Below are 19,601 nucleotides of genomic sequence, written 5' to 3'. Positions count from 1 at the left end.
CAGCCCCCTCGTAAAATTGCCGGGAAAATTTCAGAGTGAGCCCATGTGAGACCACAGCAGGAAAACATTTGGAGGATTCATAACGAGCGAGCGGGCGCCACCGCCCCCCCCCCCCCCCCCCCCCGTCTGAATGTTCCGCAAATGTTCCTGCTGTCGTGAGCGCCTCATGTCTGGAAACAGCTACACAGTGCACCATCCAGACAGCCGACGCACACAGACACGCGCGAGCGTGGTCAACTTTGAAACAGGTAACACTCCAAAAGCTGTCAAAAAAATAATACATTAAAAAAAAAAAAAAAACCTAAGAAACAATAGCATCCAAATCTGGCAGCGGAGGGGCTGTGTGGAGTTTGATGAGGGAAATGCTTCCAAAAGCTGAGCTCCATGTAGCACCACCTCTGACATTTGTCTGGCTGTAGCTGACAGCAGGATGAGCACTGCTCTAAATGTTAAGCACCTCCAGCTGGGCTTCCATGTTAAGGACTATTGTTGACTTGTACCGAGGGAGGCTTCGGAAGTTATTAAAAAGATGAATGACCCGCATGTAAACTTCATCAGGGTCAAACTAAGTATAGAATACACAATACAGTATTGTAGCTTCAAACTGGCAAGAAGGTGACTGAGAGTCCATCTTAAAACACATTTCTTCCAACATTTGGAATGTTGATGTTTCGATCACCCCTTATCATGTAAACAGGTGCTTATGCTCACCTCTAACATATATATTAATGCAATCTGTTCAAATTCTTTAAGCCACTTCACACAGAGACCATGTGCTTATGCTGTCAGTTGAAGTTTGAACAAAGAATGACAACAGGTGCACACAGTGGAGTTTAGATTGGATAAAGTTGCTTCATATGACTCCGAGCCAGGAGGCACTTCTGTGTAAAAGTTTGAGGAACCATAAACAAGCAAACTGTTAACCTGGTTTATGAGTATGTTTAGCAACTTTGCAAAGGGAAAAAAAAAAAAAAAAAATTCGCATTAAAAAGGAAAATCGTTCAATTCCTTTGCGCCCACCCCCTTGTCATAAGATATGGATGTCCCGTAAGGTTATTTGTGTTTGCTGGGAAATGAAGTGCTCAACTGGATTAAAAACATACTGCATATGTTTGGAAATCTGTTTCCCTGGGCGTATGAGTGGAGTGAGCGAGCGTGAAGCAGCAGCTTGCATCTCCTCCAAGAGAGAGGGCAGACACTCTCATCATTAGCCGGGCGACAATGTGCTCCTCTACCTGCTCCAATCTGCACAGCCAGGCTCCACTCTGACGCCAGACAGATGTTCCCAGCACAAGGTGCAAAGTAGCGAGAGGGGAAAAGAGAGGGAGCAGGAGAGAGGCAGAAGAATGGAAATATTCAGCAGAGTACACAATAAGAGTTTAATTATGAATAATACCAATGGCTCTTTGTTCTCACAATGAAGCTAGCTGTGGTTCGCCTGGCCTTTGGGAAATTGTTTTTGGCTTCCATATGGGGGCAGCTGTCTGTCAAAAATAAACACTTAAATCGTAACATGCCACAGAAGGGATAATTACAGGATAAAGAACAATGCAATTATGTATGTTTATTTGCAATATTGAAAATTGGTATTCTGCTAAAACAAACTCACAAAGAATTGTGCATACGTAAAAATGCAATTTCAAACAATCTGTAACTTAACAAAATAAAGGCATATACTCCAGTCACTCAGAGATGTTTCTGTGACAAGAAGTCCCATTCTTGACTGAATGACTGTTCTGGTTGCACATTAAGGAATAAACTGGGAGTAACATTATCATTCGTATAATGAGAGAAAACTCTGAAGACCCAAACTAAACAGCAGGTATTGTCTGTGCAGCCACAACCTGGTTTAGCTTATTCCTCAGTGGCATGAACTGTTGTTCCCAAAACTATGAAATGCTAATATAAGAGCCACAGCATGACAATGGTTATAACACAGCATGTCTTCATTACAATTAAAGCTGCACAAACGAATGGATTTGATCCGTCAGGGTGAATGGTAAATCATAATAAATGAACGTTAAAAACAGTGTTATCCTTTAAAGAGCCGAATGTTGAATGAAATACTGTAAAGAGTTACACGCCTAATTGTTTGCAGTCAAGGGACTTCTTGAGGTGCGGAGCAGATGATCTCTGCAGGCCGCAGAATTCGCAAACACAAAGCCAGCTGCTCTGACACGCTCACAATACTTCACTGTTTGTATTTGCCTGACCAGCAGCAGAACACAGGCTCTGTCCTCCTCTGAGAGCTGCTACAACAGAGATGGATGTTACAGTAAAGTATGCATATCCCTCATGCACCGTAATAAAAATGAGCACAGCACACTGTGTGCAGAACTGGCCAACTGGCCCTCAGTTCGACGCCAAGGAGAGAGATTTAACAAACACGCGATAGCTTCCAGTCCTCAGACCTTATTGAAGAGAATCTGGAAGTGAGGAACTTTACTGACTGAGAAGAAAACACTGCCAGCACAGGTTAAACTGGGTCACGAGTCTCTTGTCTTGTTTAAAATCTATTTCATGTAGCTTGCCTGTCCAATGGTGTATACATTCCTTTTTAAATATTTTCTAACCTGATTTTTCAAAGAATCCAATAATTATCCTTGTATTAACTTGTCAGCGTATTTAGGGTTAGCTCAAGTGTGTCAGACAACTAAGACCTTTCACGGAGACAAACGCGTACCAGAGAAACTTGATAAACTCCAAAAAGTGCAAAAAAATCCATAAAAACCTAGGGCTGTACATCTGTGTAAATGGGATTTAACAGCGATAATGAATACCTCGGCTTTTCTCAGAGCAGAAAAGAGCATTAACTGTAGCAGTGTTTTGCAAGTTCATGTTGCATCATGTTGACTTTCAAACCGCCAAAACTATAATGAGAGAATAAGTATTAACAAGTAAAAGTAAAACCCAGTGCTGTATTTATATAAGCTGCCTCTATTCAGATACTAATGATTTGCTTGTTACAGTAATTACCGCTGCGAGACCATACCGGAACATCTGCATTGATTTAGACTCTGGGTGAGCAGCGAGAGGGAGGGAGGGGCTCACAATCTGGAATTCGACTTTGAGAGCGAGACAACAATCTGTTGATGGTTATTTTGGTAATTGTCCATAATTGATGTAGAACGCAGAGAGTTGCAGAAGATTCGAAATAACTGTTACGGAAGCTTGGGGGGGGTCACTGATAACGGGCAGTTGCAATGGAAATGCATATACGGCATCTAATAATGTGAGCTCTAAAAGAAACTGGACAGCTGGTGAGAGAAGACGAGATACCCACACAGTTTACACTTTACTGGTGGATTAAATTGTTCTTGGTTGTCAAAAGCAATGATGTGGTTAGTGGTACAGCTAGTACGAAGAAGAAAAAAAAAGGGATTTGACACCTGACATGAACATTAAAATATGACTGTCTTACACACTCAGTGAGTTATATTAATCATTGTGTCATACACATACAAAGGCGCAGCCCACGTGGACTTATAAAACACGAAAAATACCGTTGCAGTGGTGAAATATTTGTCTCACAAAGCCAAAATTCAATGACACATTAGGCAAAATGTAGTTAAGACCAGAGTATGACTTTTCAACATTTGTTTTAACATGGGATTTTGTTTTTATGAAATAGGATAGTAAAAGAATAGTGTCGCTGACGGTTACTAGCCAAGCTTAGCAGAGTAGCAATAACTAGCTTTAATCCCATATTTAAATTCATTAAATTGTAAGTGAATTTATTATGTATTTTCAAGGTAATTATTGAAAATGACAGATGAAATCTAGAGAGCACGTTTTGTTTTTTGATATTGTTCCTTCGTGGGCTGTAATCGATTTCTTATCTGGGGTCTCTCAAATTTTTGCGAATAAATGGGTTTGTCTTGTCCCCAAAGCTCTTCACCTTAAAATCTGCCACAGCAGAAGGTCTCTTGTTATGATCAGCCATACAGAAGAACTCATCATATTTAAAAAGGGGTATAATAAGTCTGTCAAACAGCATCTTCTCATCAGGAAAATCAATTAAACCTTCTCGTCTTTATGGCTAATGCAAAATTCTGCGTCTTATAGGGCTGTGTAGATGTGGACGATTGCTGTAGGCATGTGAGGCACTGTATTGTACGTGGCAACAAATATCAGATTCTCAAATTCCTCTCTCCGTGGTTCAAGAGGGCTTCGGCATGTCTGACACACAGTGAGGATATCCTCGGCACATGTTATTGTACGTGAATACAACAGCTCAAAGCAAGGTGAGTGATGCATCGGTAATACACAGGGTAGTTCAGTGTGTCCTTGTTCCGTTACCACTGCTCCTCTAATGAGACCTCGGCTAAGGAATCAGTGTAAATCTGCGGTGCCTCGTTGCTCTGTCCGGCCTGACCTCACTCACTCTTGGTTGATACAAGGAAATCTTTTGCCTTCATAGCTGTGGCTATGGATAAAGAATATACACTAATTATGGAAACATCCACAAACTAGGGAAAGATTGCATGACCCTGAACTAATGAATATATATATATATACTGTATATATATATATATATATATATATATGAAAAGAATATGGCTGCTGCAGCTCTCGCTGTCTGATAAGTGAGGCTCAAAACACTGATCCGCTTGACATTTGAAAGCGTGACCCCCAACTTCAGCTTAAAAAAACAAACTTGCTTCACAAAACAATCCACCATCAGACGCATCGCCAGAAATATCACTCTAAATGCCAAACATGTTAGCATCCAGAATTTCTCTTTGTTTTACCACCATCATGTCCAGATGGAACTTGTTAGGAATAAATGTTGTGTGTTGTCTATTTATGTTATGTATTCGATCATGAGGAGTCTTTTTTTTTTGTTTGCTGCATTATATATAAATGCATCAATTCATAAATTGATCTACATTGCCCTGAAATTCCCTGCACTGAAAAAAAATATCCAATAGATTCACATAGACTTGAAAAAAAAAAAAAAAGACAAACAAAACTGAGGTTGTGTGATGTCACCTAGCCACCCTGGTCAATTAAACACCTCCCACTATCGGTTGGCATCACTCAAAAGGCTCATTAACCCTTCTGACCAACCACCAGTCACAATCAGAGGAACATGCCGTCACATTGGCCAATCCCTTCATGGGCTACGCAGGTCAACACCCACACAAGTGACAGGCAATTGAATTGCTGGAGTGAATGTGGTCTGTCTGAGCACTTGAAAGACATTTGTTTATTCACAGCTGGTCACGCGGCCAGACAGACTTTGTGGGCTTAAAAATAAGCAGCAAAGGTGATGCCTATTGCAATTTTATAAAGTGGGAATGACTTTTTTTTACCCTGAATATCAGTGATGTTTGCGAGTGATATGGGGTAAATATTCACAGCTTCTTTAAGGCAAGTGCCTGCATAAATCATCTCTTAAGGGCTGAATCACAAAATTCAGAATATATGCCTATTATCGGTTTACTCAAATCTATATCCCAGATACATCACATTTGAATCTTTGAAATCAATGTGGCATTTACTTAGTGTACGACAACGCCTTATCAAATGAAACGGGAGCACTGATACACTGCCGAAGCGTCTTTGTGTTCTCGTTTTTTAAGACCACTAGTCTTAATCTACTGGGTTGATCTCCCAGTTCCCGCGGGATTATAAAATGTCTGCAAACCTCCAAATATTTGAAGCAATCAACAACTCAACACGCATTTGGCGTTAGAATGCAAGAATGTGAAAACACACAAACGAATGGATAAAAAGGAGAGAAATATGAAGAGGAATAAGGGGATCGGAGCCGTGCCCATTTCGGGGGTGTAAAATATGGAGAAGTGTGGATCATTGGGGGAGCTGCTCTGCCTGGGGGAACAGATGAAGGGAGGACACTCTGCCAAGATCTCTCCACTGGAGGGGGAGCTGAGGGACTGGAGCTCTATGGGAGAAAGAGTGTGCGCCTCGCATGCTGCTCTCCTCAATCTCAGTCTCACACGCCTGCATTGACACGTCCCAGGCTTTCTGCAGCAGAGGGAAATTGCTGCTGACAGGGCCTTGCAAACTTTCACAGCCATTTAGAAAGACTTACTCCCACACTTTTGTCACAGGCATTTATTGCACAAGATACATGATATGAAAAATTAACATTTTTTGAACTTGGCATCTTTTCTTCACCAAGTTAGGCTTAAAAAACCATTCATAATTTTTCAGCCCTGCAATCGGCCCCTAGTGCAGATGTAAACACAAGTCATGCCAAGTGAGACCCCGAGATTATGAAAATGCACAATTTTCAGGAGGAAAAAAAAATATATCACTACTTCATAAATTTGCAACATACGAGTTCCTAATCCAATAAGGAATGCCGTCCGTGTCAGCATCACAGAAACACACTGGGTCGCTTTCAAGTGTGAGCAGAGGTTATGACTGTACCTGTATGTCCGCAACCAACCAGTGCCTCCAGTAAGCAGATGCTGGATTTGTGCGGTGTGGAGCATCAGGATCCACCATCACCAAAACATACATCTTTCTCTGCAAACAGAAGATTCATATAGCATTATATTTACTACAGAAAAAAGTTTTAGTACAGTGCCTAAAAACATTTGCCTTAGAGGCAGTTCCATCCCTTTTGCTTATAAAATGCAGCCATGTGCGGTTTTGCCGAAGGCTCGACCGCCATCTCTGCAGTTAACAATACTTAGTTTAAATACTTCAAAACAGATGCTTCACTTTGCTTTCTTGGTTATTTCTTATTGTACTTAAAATGCTGTGAAATGTGAATTTCATTATGTTCATAGAATGTGTGGTTTATTTAAAAAAAAGAAGAAATGTAGTTGTTTGTTTCAACTGAGCTCAGGGAGCTTGCAGACTTTGTTGATACCAGGAGGCTTGATTTGGTTTCTATTGGCTTGACAAATGATCATAACAGTTTTAATTCTGTGGGCGCTGAAATGTTAAAATGTTAAAAAAAAAGAAATTAACAGGAGATAATATTGTTATAGAAAGAGAAAAACGGTGCTAAAAATCTGCAGTGCACTTATTTTTGCAGGAAGAGTACAGCTCCGTCCCTTCTCTATTATTTCCTAAATTTAATATAATTACTGTGACACCAATGAAAATGACAGCGTTTTGGATGTGATACCAACTCCTCTCGTTAACATATTCACAGTAACTTTCTGCCACTTATCCAGTATCTTTAAACCCCTCAATCTGTCAATAGATAAAGTGAGAGAAAAAGCATCTTAACTAACACTTGATCACAGTTACTCGACGTTGACTTGGCGGCTTAATTGCCGGAAAATGTTCATTCGGGCTGTCCCTAAAAGTTAGAGAATTATGAGAGCAGATTGAATTATTGCAAGAGGCACATTTGTCATCCCTGGGCCTGTGCCCAAAATCTGCCGGACCATATGATGGGCTTTTTTTTATTTTGTTCACTTCCTCTGCAAACAGAGACATTAATCAGGGCTGTCTCAATCCACAGTGTCCTCTTATACTGAATATACTTTCAACTGAAGCAAGACCATAATGTTATCAGCTTTAACACGTCCAAAACAGATTTTCATTTATTACATTTCTACACTGACTGCCAAACAACGCTGTCTGTGGTACGGGTAACACTTCATAGAATCAAACGCTCCCTATGTAAACCTACACCTTACATTTCTGTTTGTTTTGTCCTATCTAGACGTTCTTAGGGGCCTCTGAAAATTAAGCCGATGTACTTGAATGAGATAGAGTAGTCGTATTTATTCTGCAGATACTCATTTTCAGAGGGATTCTCTGCCTACCTGACAAGCAGTAATAAGCGTAAACAACTAAGCCTAATAATAGGATAATACTGTAGTCTCAGTGATAGTGCCTGCAGGTAACACACAGACACACCAGCAACAATAGAGACTCCTCCACAGCCTGTCAAAAGTGACTCTATATCAGTGACCCCCCCAGGCAGCTTACCAACCATGACCTGTTGCCTTCTCACGAGTTGTAATCCTCATTTGTACATGTTTGCTACCAGGCAAAGACACTGTGATAATGTAGTTACACTAATATTTAAGTCAGACTCTGATGCATTAAGAAATAACACGGTAACAGCAAACACACACACACACACACAGGCAATGTAAGCATTTAAATAAAAAATGACCTCCAGTCACGATTATCATTGAAAGAAATAGCACATTATTGGATATTTCACGAAAGTTACCATGAAAAGAGAAACACTGTATAGGACAGGCTTCGTTCTCCTGAAGCCAAATTTAGAGCAATATTAAGAACATTTCACATTTATTTCCGACTGTAACAACAAAATCGTGGCCTATTTACAGTGGGGACGTGAATATCAATGATTTCTGCACATATTTAAGCGTCTGCATTTCTACCTGTAAGAATCTGGCTGGTCCAGCTGGCACGGGCAGCGAATAATACAAGAAGCTCCCTCCGTGCTTGCACTTCACACATTGTGGCATGTACCCTTCTCTCTTACAAGGACATTTTTCTCCATCTGTCAAAATCCACATTAATTACACACAGATATGTGCGAAAGACTCCAGGGAAAAACAGATGCATATTCTGCGATCTGCAATCATTTATCAGGGCTCGAACAAAATAAATGTATATCAAAACAGCACTAATTCTCATAGCTAGATACTGCAAGGCGGCACACATTCTCCAAAAATATTTAACAGTTCTACCATATTACTCTTTTATCATAAATACTAATGAGGGAAACTTAACATTAGGGCATTAATGATATTCACATTTGCTTCTGCAGTTAATCGATCGTTAATCGAGTTTATCGATAATGACAATTTATTGTCTACATATTTTGCAGGACACACAAAGCTATCAGTGAAGACTCAAATTGTTTTAAAGCTCTTACTTTTATAGAACAGGTGAGAGGTCAGCCGTGCCCCATGTTGTTCTCTGTAATGGCGGCTAAAGGACATTAAAAATGCCATTATAACATGAGAGCTGAGAGCAGAAGTGAAATCTGGGTAGGTGTCGGCCACAGACCACAAAGCTCCATCAGGCCATTATACAGGAGGGGATGTGAGGCTCCAAGGTGCGGGCTGGAGGCGGGGGATATTGAGCCTGCATTCTCTTGGGATTAACCTCCCACTGCCTGCTGTGATCACAGCAAAACGGCCCACAGGGACCATACTTCAGACACCAGGCGGCTGGAATACACCCTGCATCTGACTGGCCGTCTCAGTCACGGCTACTGGTCAGCGGTCAGAGAGGAACCGAGGAGGTGACACCTTGCGAGAATAGGTGGGCGGTGGCCGGTTTGATTTTTTTGTTTTTATTAAATACATTTTTATTATCATTATTGTATTTTAAAGATATGACAAAGAGCTCCCGCTCCAGGCCAGGAGCATTGGACAGATACAGTATTTGCCAAACAGAAGACGGTGAAGAACAAAGGCAGAGTGTCTCTGAGGATGTAAACTACTGGCTTACCTTTGAGTGAACTCTGCTGGGGCTGAGAATCAGAGAGATGTCTAATCGCTGCTCTCGTAGAGCTGCTTGGGCTATCGAGCCCCACTCTGCTAACTGATGACACCACGAAGGGCGAGAGTGAGTTAGCGAGAGGGAGGAAGGGAGGAGAGGCCCCTCTGTGAGTTTACAAGTTCATGCTTTATCCCTGACCCAATACCAAACAGTGTCGTCCATGCGGCTGCCTATTAATATACCCCGTGCTTTATCCTCCCCGCTCTTCATCTCCTTCAGCCTCTTCGCGCAGAACCCTCAACGTTTCATTAAATGGTCAACTGTGCTCTTCGCTCGACCCAGAGCAAAGCAAAGCATCGATCCCAAATCCCTGTTTAAGTAGCAAAAATACTTGAACTCGTTTGGTAATTAACAGGTATCTGTGTTGTGATTAAGAGACAGCGATGGCTTAACAACCATCGACTGCAGCTTAGAGCAAGGTTGAAAGATCGATTTGTAAATACAGAAAAACAGAAACTCTAAAAACATGGAAGTAGAAATACATCTTCAGGTAATGGAGAAATTCCGCTACAATTCTATTGTTTCTGATGCCAAAGAGTATTAAAAAAGAAGAAGAAGAGATTTAAACTCAAACTGAATACATAGTAACGAGTGAATTCATGGAGCAAAGATGTGTGAACTTTTCTACTAAGGACAAAGTAATAAGGTTTCATTTCCGAGGAAGGATTGCATTGAGAGAGGCAGAAGAGCGATGGGGAAGGTTACGAGTGGTGCCACTGTCGGGGTCAGAAGATGAGGTTCATCCTGGTGGAGGGGAGGTCAGGGGTCAGCCAGGCAGCAGTAATTGAATCCCGACCAGAAGGTGGGGGGCCGTAGACCCAAAGATGAGATGGAGATAGGAGGGGGGGCAATGGCCCTCACCTATAGTTCGGCAACCTTTACAGGTGAGGAGGTCTTCGTTGTCATTGATATCAGCCCCCCCCCCCCCATCTGCATAAGACTTGAAACTGCCTTGTTCCTCATTGTAAAACCTCCTTCACAGGCAGATTAGTAATCTGCTACAGAGGAACTGGGTGCGAAAAAACGGAATTTCATGGAATCTTGTAAAAAAACATCTCATTATTCTAGCCATAAAAAAGGGGTATTGTTGTGGCAACAGAGACATGACTACAAGAAAAGCTCTGTGATCCATGTGTTTTTTTCCCTAAGTTTGTAAAGAGTTATATAGCACATTTGAAGGGAAACTGTTTTAAAGCACTTCACGGGTAGTGGTGTGCTAAATGTGGATAGGCTTTTTTCTAATAATGTGTGGAGCTTTCAAAATACACGCAACCACTCACACAAGTCCATTGTTTGCAGTTCTCAGGTACCAGTAAAAAAATAAAAATGTGCGATGGGAGACAATGCTCCACTAATTTTACATGTCAAAGTCAATCTATAAGTCATTAGGGGCACTATTCAACCTGTGAAAACTGTTGTTCATAACAACTTTTATTGCTTTGGATGGAGCTTTCCAAATATTGAGAAAATTATAGTAAATTAAAAAGGATAAGTAAAAATTACTAGTTTGGGCTTAAAAAACTACAAAGCAAAAAGGGGATGTTGAGTATGAAAGGCATGGGCTTTTACAGTCCACGAAAATATTATTGATGAATAACTTAATATATAGCATTGCTTAAGTATAATATATATCCTGGTGATCACATCATCCTACCCGGTTTTTCCTTACATTTTCCTGCTGTCTTCCCACTCCAAAGCCACGTTTCAGCCATAAGCCATGAACTTTTTTTCAAGGAACTAAAAGCTTCCTGCAGACTGTTCTCCTGTGTTACTACAGTCCAGGACCAGACCAGAGGAGATTAGGCGAATTAGCCTGCTGACATACTGTGTGAACAACCGACGGTTACAAGCTGTTCTACTCCAGTCCACCAAACAAGCCCCACCACAACGGTTCATGTCCTCTCGTGAAGTACTAAAAGATTTCTAAATGAAGACCCTGGTCCCAGAGATCCTGCGAAGATTCCTGGTTCCCGGGGAAAGGTCTTGGTGTGGAAACACAGCTCATGTCGTTTGTTGTTTTGACCCTGTTTTTTTTTTGTTGTTGTTGTTTTTGGTATTCTCCTTTGTGTGTGTGACTGGGTGGGCGTGGCTTCGTTTCCTGTTCCCCAGCCAGTTCACCTGAGGACCTGACACAAATAAACTCATCCACTCAACAGGCCAGAGGGTCAAAGATTGATTCAACTCTGACAGATTGTCGGACTCACTGAGTGGTGGAAATGCATTGGCCGCTTTCTTAGTCTCTGCGCTGTGAATTCTTTTTTTCTTGCCTCCCCTGTCTCTGTTCTAATACCTGTCTACTTGTGCCTCACAAACAATACGTGTCATGCTCAGCCACCCCTGTTCATTTGGATGCCTTTGCTCTGCCGCCTTCCTCTGCTCTGTGGGCGAAGTTTGGATTCAGGGCAAAACCCTGTGTTGGAAAACTCATGTTAACTGACAAACTGATCTCCTCTATTGGAGGATTCACCTGCTCAGATTCCTGAACTCTGTTGGAGGTCTTCCTGTCAATCTCGGAGACAGTTTTCGTATCAAATAATTGAATGTTTCATCTGCTTCTGTCTCCGTAACAATCCAGTGTTTACATATGTGGACAATATTCCTCGTTTGGGTTTACATACAGTGTTTCTCCCCAAAACACACAGTCAGTATCTGTATGTAAGTATAATAAATACTAAATTAGTGGAATGCCCCTTTAAGATGGTATATTAAAGAACAGTATTAGGGACACACACTGTGCATTCAGACACAAATGCATAGACAGTGATTTGTAATTGAAGCCACACAGACTATAATACAAGATGATTTGGTAATTTTCACAAGAGACAATAACAGCTACAGTTTTAATGTTCAGATTGATTGATGATACAAATGATATGCAAACACAATGCCAATGCTCCTGTGTGTTCTTAAGCACCGCACACAGTGCGGGCTGCTCACTACCTCCAAACCTGCCTATTTTTAACTCAGCCTTCCTCCCACACAGGAGTGGAGTGTGAAGTGGCTTATAAATCCACACTTCGCGGAGCCACATGGTCAAAAGAAAGCCAGATGTGGATACAAACTCATATTTATATTTAAGGCCCAAAGACAACACAGCTACCAGATCCGCACTATAGCCGAACAGAGGAGTGAGTGAGTGAGCTGTGAGGAGGCAGCAGTTCGAGAGGAATCACGGCAGAATATGAAACACAAGTTTACATAATTACATAATCACATTAACACTTTTCCCTCTTTGAACATACTGATATGTATTATAATGTTATATTCAAATCAACTTAACATATGACAGAAGGTAAGACAACACAATGCAATATAATTCATAATCTATAGATTCTACATATTGAATATAAAGTGTCTAAATCACTTAAGAAAATTGAATATTTATTACCATGTCATTCTAAGGCCACGCATATAACACCTGGACTTCTGAAAATGTTGAAATGCAGTCAGTCATGAACTCTGTCTGTCTTTTACTTCTGCCGTGCAGTTTTGGGTCTGCAGCGGAGCCGCAGCGAACAGTAAGATGGTTCACAGTCTGATTGATGCTTGAGGGGGGTGAAGGAATTAGTGGCAGCCTAGGGAGCCATTTCTGCATTCCTCTCAACATTGAGGTCTTCTTTCACTGCGCCATGCTTGCGAACACAGCCGTGCTCATGTTAAGCTTATTAGTCACCCTGGATGCGATCTTGCTAGCTGAGGCTTTCAACACTTTCTAGTGGTGGTTTTACACACATACACCTACTCACTGCCATTAAAAGCGTCTCCGCAAATGCACATGCTCTAAAACAGTAACTAACACTAGCAGGTGCTCTGAAGCAGAGGTTGTCCAACAGTGGGGCGGGCCCCCACTGGACGGGCAGCATAGAGGTACTGCAGAGGGCAGGGGTGGATGACCAGGGGTAAAAAAAAATGGATTGAAGTTGAATATATATCATTTATGCAGGGGAAATAAACACACAAGCATTTGCTGATTGCCATTGTGCTGACCTGAGTGTGTGTGTGTGTGTGTGTGTGTGTGTGTGTGTGTGTGTGTGTGTGTGTGTGTGTGTGTCTGTGTGTGTGTGTGTGTTTTGGAGGGGGGGTCCTCTGAAGGAGGACATGAAAAAGTTTGACAACCAACGGTCTGACGTAACGTGCAGCCAGGTGCTGGGATATAAGCCCAGATCCATCACCTTGCTAAATGAGGAGAGAGGGAAATATTTGTGTCATGTAGTCTGGCTGCTGAGAACACAACGCGGTCAAACAGGGCAAATTACAGCGCTGGACTCGCGGCCATAATTAGTCTGTCAAGCATGTCACTCACTTGGAGTCATAGATCTGCTATTTTACTGCCAAGCGCAGCCTTTAAAAGTTAAACGAGAGCACATTATAATTATTTCACCATGATTTGAGAATCTAAATCAACCGTTTTTTTCATTCTACAAGCCCTTAGTGGAATTTGGAGGGTGAAACTTTGAACTAATTAAGATCAACTGAGCTTAATGGATTTTTTTTTGTCAGTGCAGCTGCAAATGAAAACAAGTTTACACAGTGCTTGACATGAGTTTAAATAATATTTAACGTGCTATAAAAAGTAACTTTATCTGCGTCATCACATTTTATTCTGCAGCTATTTTGTTTGTTAGGGAAACTAAGTTTTTCATTTTTGCTATTGTCAACTCTATAAAGGGAATAAAATCTATGACAATCTAACAGTTTCAATCTTTCGAAGAAGCACCATGAAGCCGACACAATTCTGAAGACGATGGGTTACATGCTGCCATGAAGGGAGCTTAGTTGTAAGCACTCTTGACACCCATTCCTATTTGGCCATCAGAGCTGTTAAAGGTGTCAGGGCTGTTCACAGGCACTGTGTGTTTCACCAGCCAAGATGGCTTCCACATTTTTTCTATCATGATTAATTATGGTTTCTGATGGTAGTACAGTGAGAAAGTGTAAATTATTCCCACATTTTCTTGTGCCCTCCGTTCAGTCACTGTTGTGTAGGAAGATGCAATTGACGCCATCCATGGATGGCGACCAAAAGGCATCTACATGGGGTGGCAAACTCTAGTGCCTATGAAGTGGTGGAAGTGGTGGTGGTGGTGGTGGTGGTGGGGGGGGGGGGGGGGGGGGGGGGGGGGGGGTTGCTTGGCATGCGGGCTGAACCTAGTCCAGACTGCCAGTTGACAGGGCCGGATTTTCCAGTATGGAAGAGTCCTGTTTCAGTGGGCGAAGCTGGGTGTTGGGAGACTGGGAGAGAGGACTGCCCAGGGCTTGGAAGCTTGAAAGAGAATATTTCAAACAGACAAGCACCGTCTGTGTTCCAGTGTCACCAGCCCACCCGTCTGACAATCAGGGCCATGTCATCAAACGGGCTCTGACTTATGCGGGGAGCACTCTTCACCACCTTCGAAGATGTGGCTATCTCAGACGTCAGAGCAGTCTGAGGTCCCAGCAGCAGAAATGGAATTAATCATATTTAGCACAAGGTATGGAAGAATAAAAAGTACAGTAAAAATATTTACTACCTAAAGGCATAACATTAAGAGCATGAATAGCAAAGCCGGGTGAATTTCAACTACAATACTGCACTTTGCTTTGAATCCTTAATTAAGTACACAATACTGTACGTCTTCTTAAACGCACACTGCACACGCAGCCCCGGAAAATCCTTAGTTTTGGAGAACTGTGAGACATAAAATAATTCGTCTGACAGATCATTTTGTGAGCGTTGATATATTTAGCGCTGTCAGAGAGGACATCACAGGGAATGGCACTTATATCACAATGCAGAAACTGTTATCAGAGGAGGTACAGGTTTATGGTTCAAGGGCTCGTCCATTCATTGAGAACAAGCTCAGCCTCTCTGCCTGACACACTGATAAAGAGAGCACAAATAAAACAGCTCCGCAGCTCCATCTTCTCCTCTCCCCAAGGGAATAATATATCACCCATCTGAATGTGGCGCATATTGAATCATTTCCAATGTTGATGATTCATTTGAATAAATCAGCCTTTTTTATTTTGCCAACTTAAACTGATACTGAAATGAGGAAAACTGAAGTAACATTGTTAGATGTGAGGAAGGACAGGTGTTAGTGTTCTGTAGGACTGGTAATCCTAATCCCCTTTCAAGCAACAATTAATGACTACAGCAATAATCTTCGCATATATGTTGCTGCAATTCCTTTTTGACTGTCAACCATAACCTGCCTAACTCACATAGACCAAATCCAGGGGGATATGTCGCTGCAGGCAGATAGGATCTTATCCTGGATTTGCATAGATAAATGCACAGCAATAATTCAAGAAGCACACGGGACAGATGTAGTTTTGACCGGAGATATATTCTCAATCTGACCATCCAATATTGGCAAGGCCTGCTCACAGGAGCTTAATTTACAAATACGGTTGATCCACAGAAAGAGGTCCACTTGTTATCTGCATAAAATCTTCAAAATATCAAACATTTCAAGGCATAAAAACAAAAAAATATAAATAAATATGGAAGCTTTCCTCAAAAAAACTTTAAATGTCTTCCACAAAAAGCTACAGATGCACAGGATCAGCCTATCGGCAAATATGAAAAATCAGCAGCTTGTGCAATGAAAGGGTTATATCCACATTCAAGCTAAGAGACATACTGTAACATACACAGACACAAATCCTGTTGAGCTGAGCCGAGCAGAGATACCCTACCAGCCCTCCAAGGCACAATTAGGATTTCACGGGGGGAAGAAATCTACATTCCTGCACACATGAAAAAAAAAGTCCTTTCTCCCTCCCCACAACAATATCAACTTTTTACTCAAGGAAAAACCTGAAGCATCACTCTATAGGATTTGGACAAAGAAATAAAAAAAACAAAGGTAGAAAAAAAAGAAAAATCTAAATTTAAGCTGCAGTTGTTAAAGAAAAAATATTATGGTTGAGGAAAATCCAGTTCTAAGCCTCCCAGTTCCAATCAATTTCTCCTATTCTCTGTGATATGAAAAGAAGCAACCACTCATAGTTTGTTTGAAGTGCTCGTCTGTGTGGAGCTGTTCAAGAACATTTTGCATGGATAGCCTCGGTGTATGATTTTAACATTACCTCCAGGTATAAGAGGCCAAGTACCTGCCAATTTAAAAAAAGAGACGAGAGTGAAAGATTTCATTTCATCAGGTATTCTAATAAGTGGCCACATGAACGGAAACTCGTCATATAACATTACATTATTATGGAACAGCACACAAAGGACAGGGATACGTGTTCTCTGAAAAAGTGACTGCATATAGTGTCACAACATTATCTGTAGCATAATTAACATTATTGTTAGCAGCAAATACATTATATTTCCTGAAAACTATAGAGTCAAAAGATAAATACGGCACAATGTCTTCTGCACATAGAGAAAAATAACAAGTGAAAGGGCATTTTATATGTATAAGATTTATTGTTTTGTAAGTATTATTATCTAGTTCCCTTTTTAATAGTTAACCAGCGGTTCATTCCGTAGATTCAAAATTAGAAGCAGTCTAAGATGAATCATGAGAGATGAAGCAAATCGGAACACAACATAAACGCAGCCAGTGCAAGCAACTAGAGCAGAAGCACTTAAGTGATTACTTGATTGACACAAAATGAATGAGCTGTTTTGATAATGAATTACTTGTTTTTGAGCAAAAAAAAGTGCTTGTTCCAGCCTTTTCAACGGTGATGATTTGCTGCTTTCCATTATCTTATGTGACTAATCTGAATATGTTTGGTCTGTTGGCCACAAAACAAGGGGTGAAAAGATGAAACGCTGCAGTTTAGGAAATTGTGATGAAGATCTTATTTCTCTATAGAAGATCCTCTGATCTTCTATAGAGAAAACAATTAATGAATCAATGAATCCATTTTAATATTCTCATCATGAAACAGGTACACTGCTTCTGGTTTCTTTTGAAAGAATAATTGCTGTTATAATTAGGTAACTACAGTCCTTGACCTAAAACATAACTCCATTTATAATAAAAACACATTTATCCATAAAATAAAACGTAAAAAAAACTAAAAGCTAATTTGAAGAGTACTTTTTAAGATTGCTTTAAAATGTCTTTATATTTCAGTCAACTCTTTAAACTCTTATCCAGATAAAATAAATTAGGCTTGCAGCACGGCCACATCATGTCTGATTTAACTTTGACAGACATTAAGCTAAATACCATGAAGACGATTAATGGACCGAGGCTTCAGCTACAATGAATGTTTTCAAGTGTAAACTCACAGTTCTGCTGATGTGATCTGGCAAAATGAATGCCCTGAGGTGCATCCATAGAGCATTATGCCAAACAAGGACATTAGCAGTGCTTGAGTTTGACCAAGACCTTTTAGCTGCCCGGCATGTGAAGTGCTGTTTTAAGGAAAAACATATTCTAAACGTCACTACTGATTCTCAGATTTGCGTCGTGTCTGAAGAAAAGGTTAAGCGCATCGTCTTTCTGAAAATGCCCAAGTCTGCAGTCAGGCATAAAGTTGGCACCCAGATAAATCATGCCATCACTGTGCTTCAGTTTTCTCATTATCCATACCTCTCATGACATTCACAGAAAGAAACAAAGCATCCTGCCAACACCTACTCTGTGAGAGAGCTCTTTCAGTTCAGCTCATAAGCTGAGAGCTCCAAACCTCCACACCACAGTGTGGGCAGTGCTGGCAGAGCCATGAGCCTAAGAACACTGACTGAGTGCAACAGTTGGACTAATAACAGAACAAACTTAAAAAAAAAAGAAAAGAAAAATGGACGCAAAATGTGGGGACAGCTCCACAGCTGAGACGCAGGTTGACTCCTGCCCACCTCTCTCGTCAAGAGCGCAAGATGTCCACAATGCCTCTCGGGTCTTAGTTCCATGAGGGGCGGTGAGCTTGCAGCTTCAGCCACTTCAGGGTAAAGCAAATCACTTTAATATGTTAAGAAGATTAAGCTGGATAAATGTCTAGATACATTTTTTGAAAAGCCACGTAAATCTCTAGTGTTTTTATTTGGGGAGGGGCGGTATGTGAGTCAGTTGAGACGATCAACACAAACCCACCAAAATGCAACGCGATTGGCTAGGGAAAATTGGGCTTATTTGAGATTTTGCATTTTAAGCTTCTTGAATCTAAGACCATCCCACCTCTTTCTTATTATTTTTAACACCAACCTTTGGGACAACAAAACTATGGGGGGAAAAAAAATACTGGTCACAGTTTCATGTGCCACTGCTCTCTCGGCTTAGACTCAGCTGTCTTATCCTGCTTATGCTGATATTATATCCTTAATTGTGCAGGTCAATGTTTTTCTTGAGAGACTTAATCTTAATCTGCTGGTGAAAGCATTTAAGAAAATGCACATTAAAGAAGAGGAAGAGGTTAAGTTGAAGGTCTCTAAAGTGAAGTACTTGAAGGCCTTTCAAAATCTGTTGCCTGCATTTTTCAGGTAAATCATTCAAGTCCAATCAATTAATTGAGGCAAGTATATTTCGAATGTGATGGATGGCTGACTTTTTTGTTTCTATCTCAAGAATTAGCAATCGGAGGGTGTCCGCCTGTCAGCACGCTGTGCTAGAAATTGAGTGTGAAAGCGGAAGGGAGAAATGGAACAAATAATGTAAAGGGATTAACAAATCATTTGCATAACATTTTCTTTGCTTCCAAACTACAGGATCAGGAACATGAGCAGGAAGGCAGTTTTATCATCCGCCGTTCTCAGATCAATCAGCACATCAGTGCACCTGACTGCTGTCACCATTAGCAGCCCTTTTAATGTCAAAAGCAAAAATGAATCCCTGGTAATATATCTCAAAACGCAGTAAAGCCGGCCTGTCAAGGTAACCAAACAAGTTGAGGGGAACAGGAAAAAACAAAAATGGAAAAAGAAAGGAAAAACTTTGAAATGACACTTTACTTTCACTATGCCAAATGTGCATTAACCTGCTTTTTCCCCCCTTAACACTCTGTCTCTCCATCCCGAGTTAAGACAATAAGACCACTGGGGAGATGAAGGGGATGGCATTATGGAGAGTTAAGCATTATGAGCAGCCCTGAAGCTGTTCTTAGAGAAGGTGAATCAGAGGATTGGGACACAACTGTAACTAAACCTTGTGCCGGACTTTGGGCAACATGCCACTAAGCCA

General features: G+C 41.1%; 1 protein-coding gene across 2 annotated transcripts in view; it reads right to left on the bottom strand.

Annotated features, from left to right (window-relative positions):
* Positions 1-19,601, bottom strand: part of LOC118314266 (phosphatidylethanolamine-binding protein 4) — a 49,762-nt gene that overhangs the window by 21,356 nt on the left and 8,805 nt on the right. Inside the window, exon 4 of one of the 2 annotated variants that reach the window (XM_035640601.2) lies at positions 6,400-6,498. The exons of the other annotated variant lie outside the window; for it this stretch is intronic. Coding sequence (XP_035496494.1) covers positions 6,400-6,498 — 99 coding nt within the window. The remainder of the gene's footprint in view (positions 1-6,399; positions 6,499-19,601) is intronic. 2 annotated transcript variants of the gene reach the window in all.

The sequence above is a fragment of the Scophthalmus maximus genome, chromosome 19, assembly GCF_022379125.1.
Source record: "Scophthalmus maximus strain ysfricsl-2021 chromosome 19, ASM2237912v1, whole genome shotgun sequence".
Taxonomy (NCBI): Eukaryota; Metazoa; Chordata; class Actinopteri; order Pleuronectiformes; family Scophthalmidae; genus Scophthalmus; species Scophthalmus maximus.
Note: the sequence above shows the minus strand (reverse complement) of the source record. Positions and strands in the feature narration are given on the sequence as shown.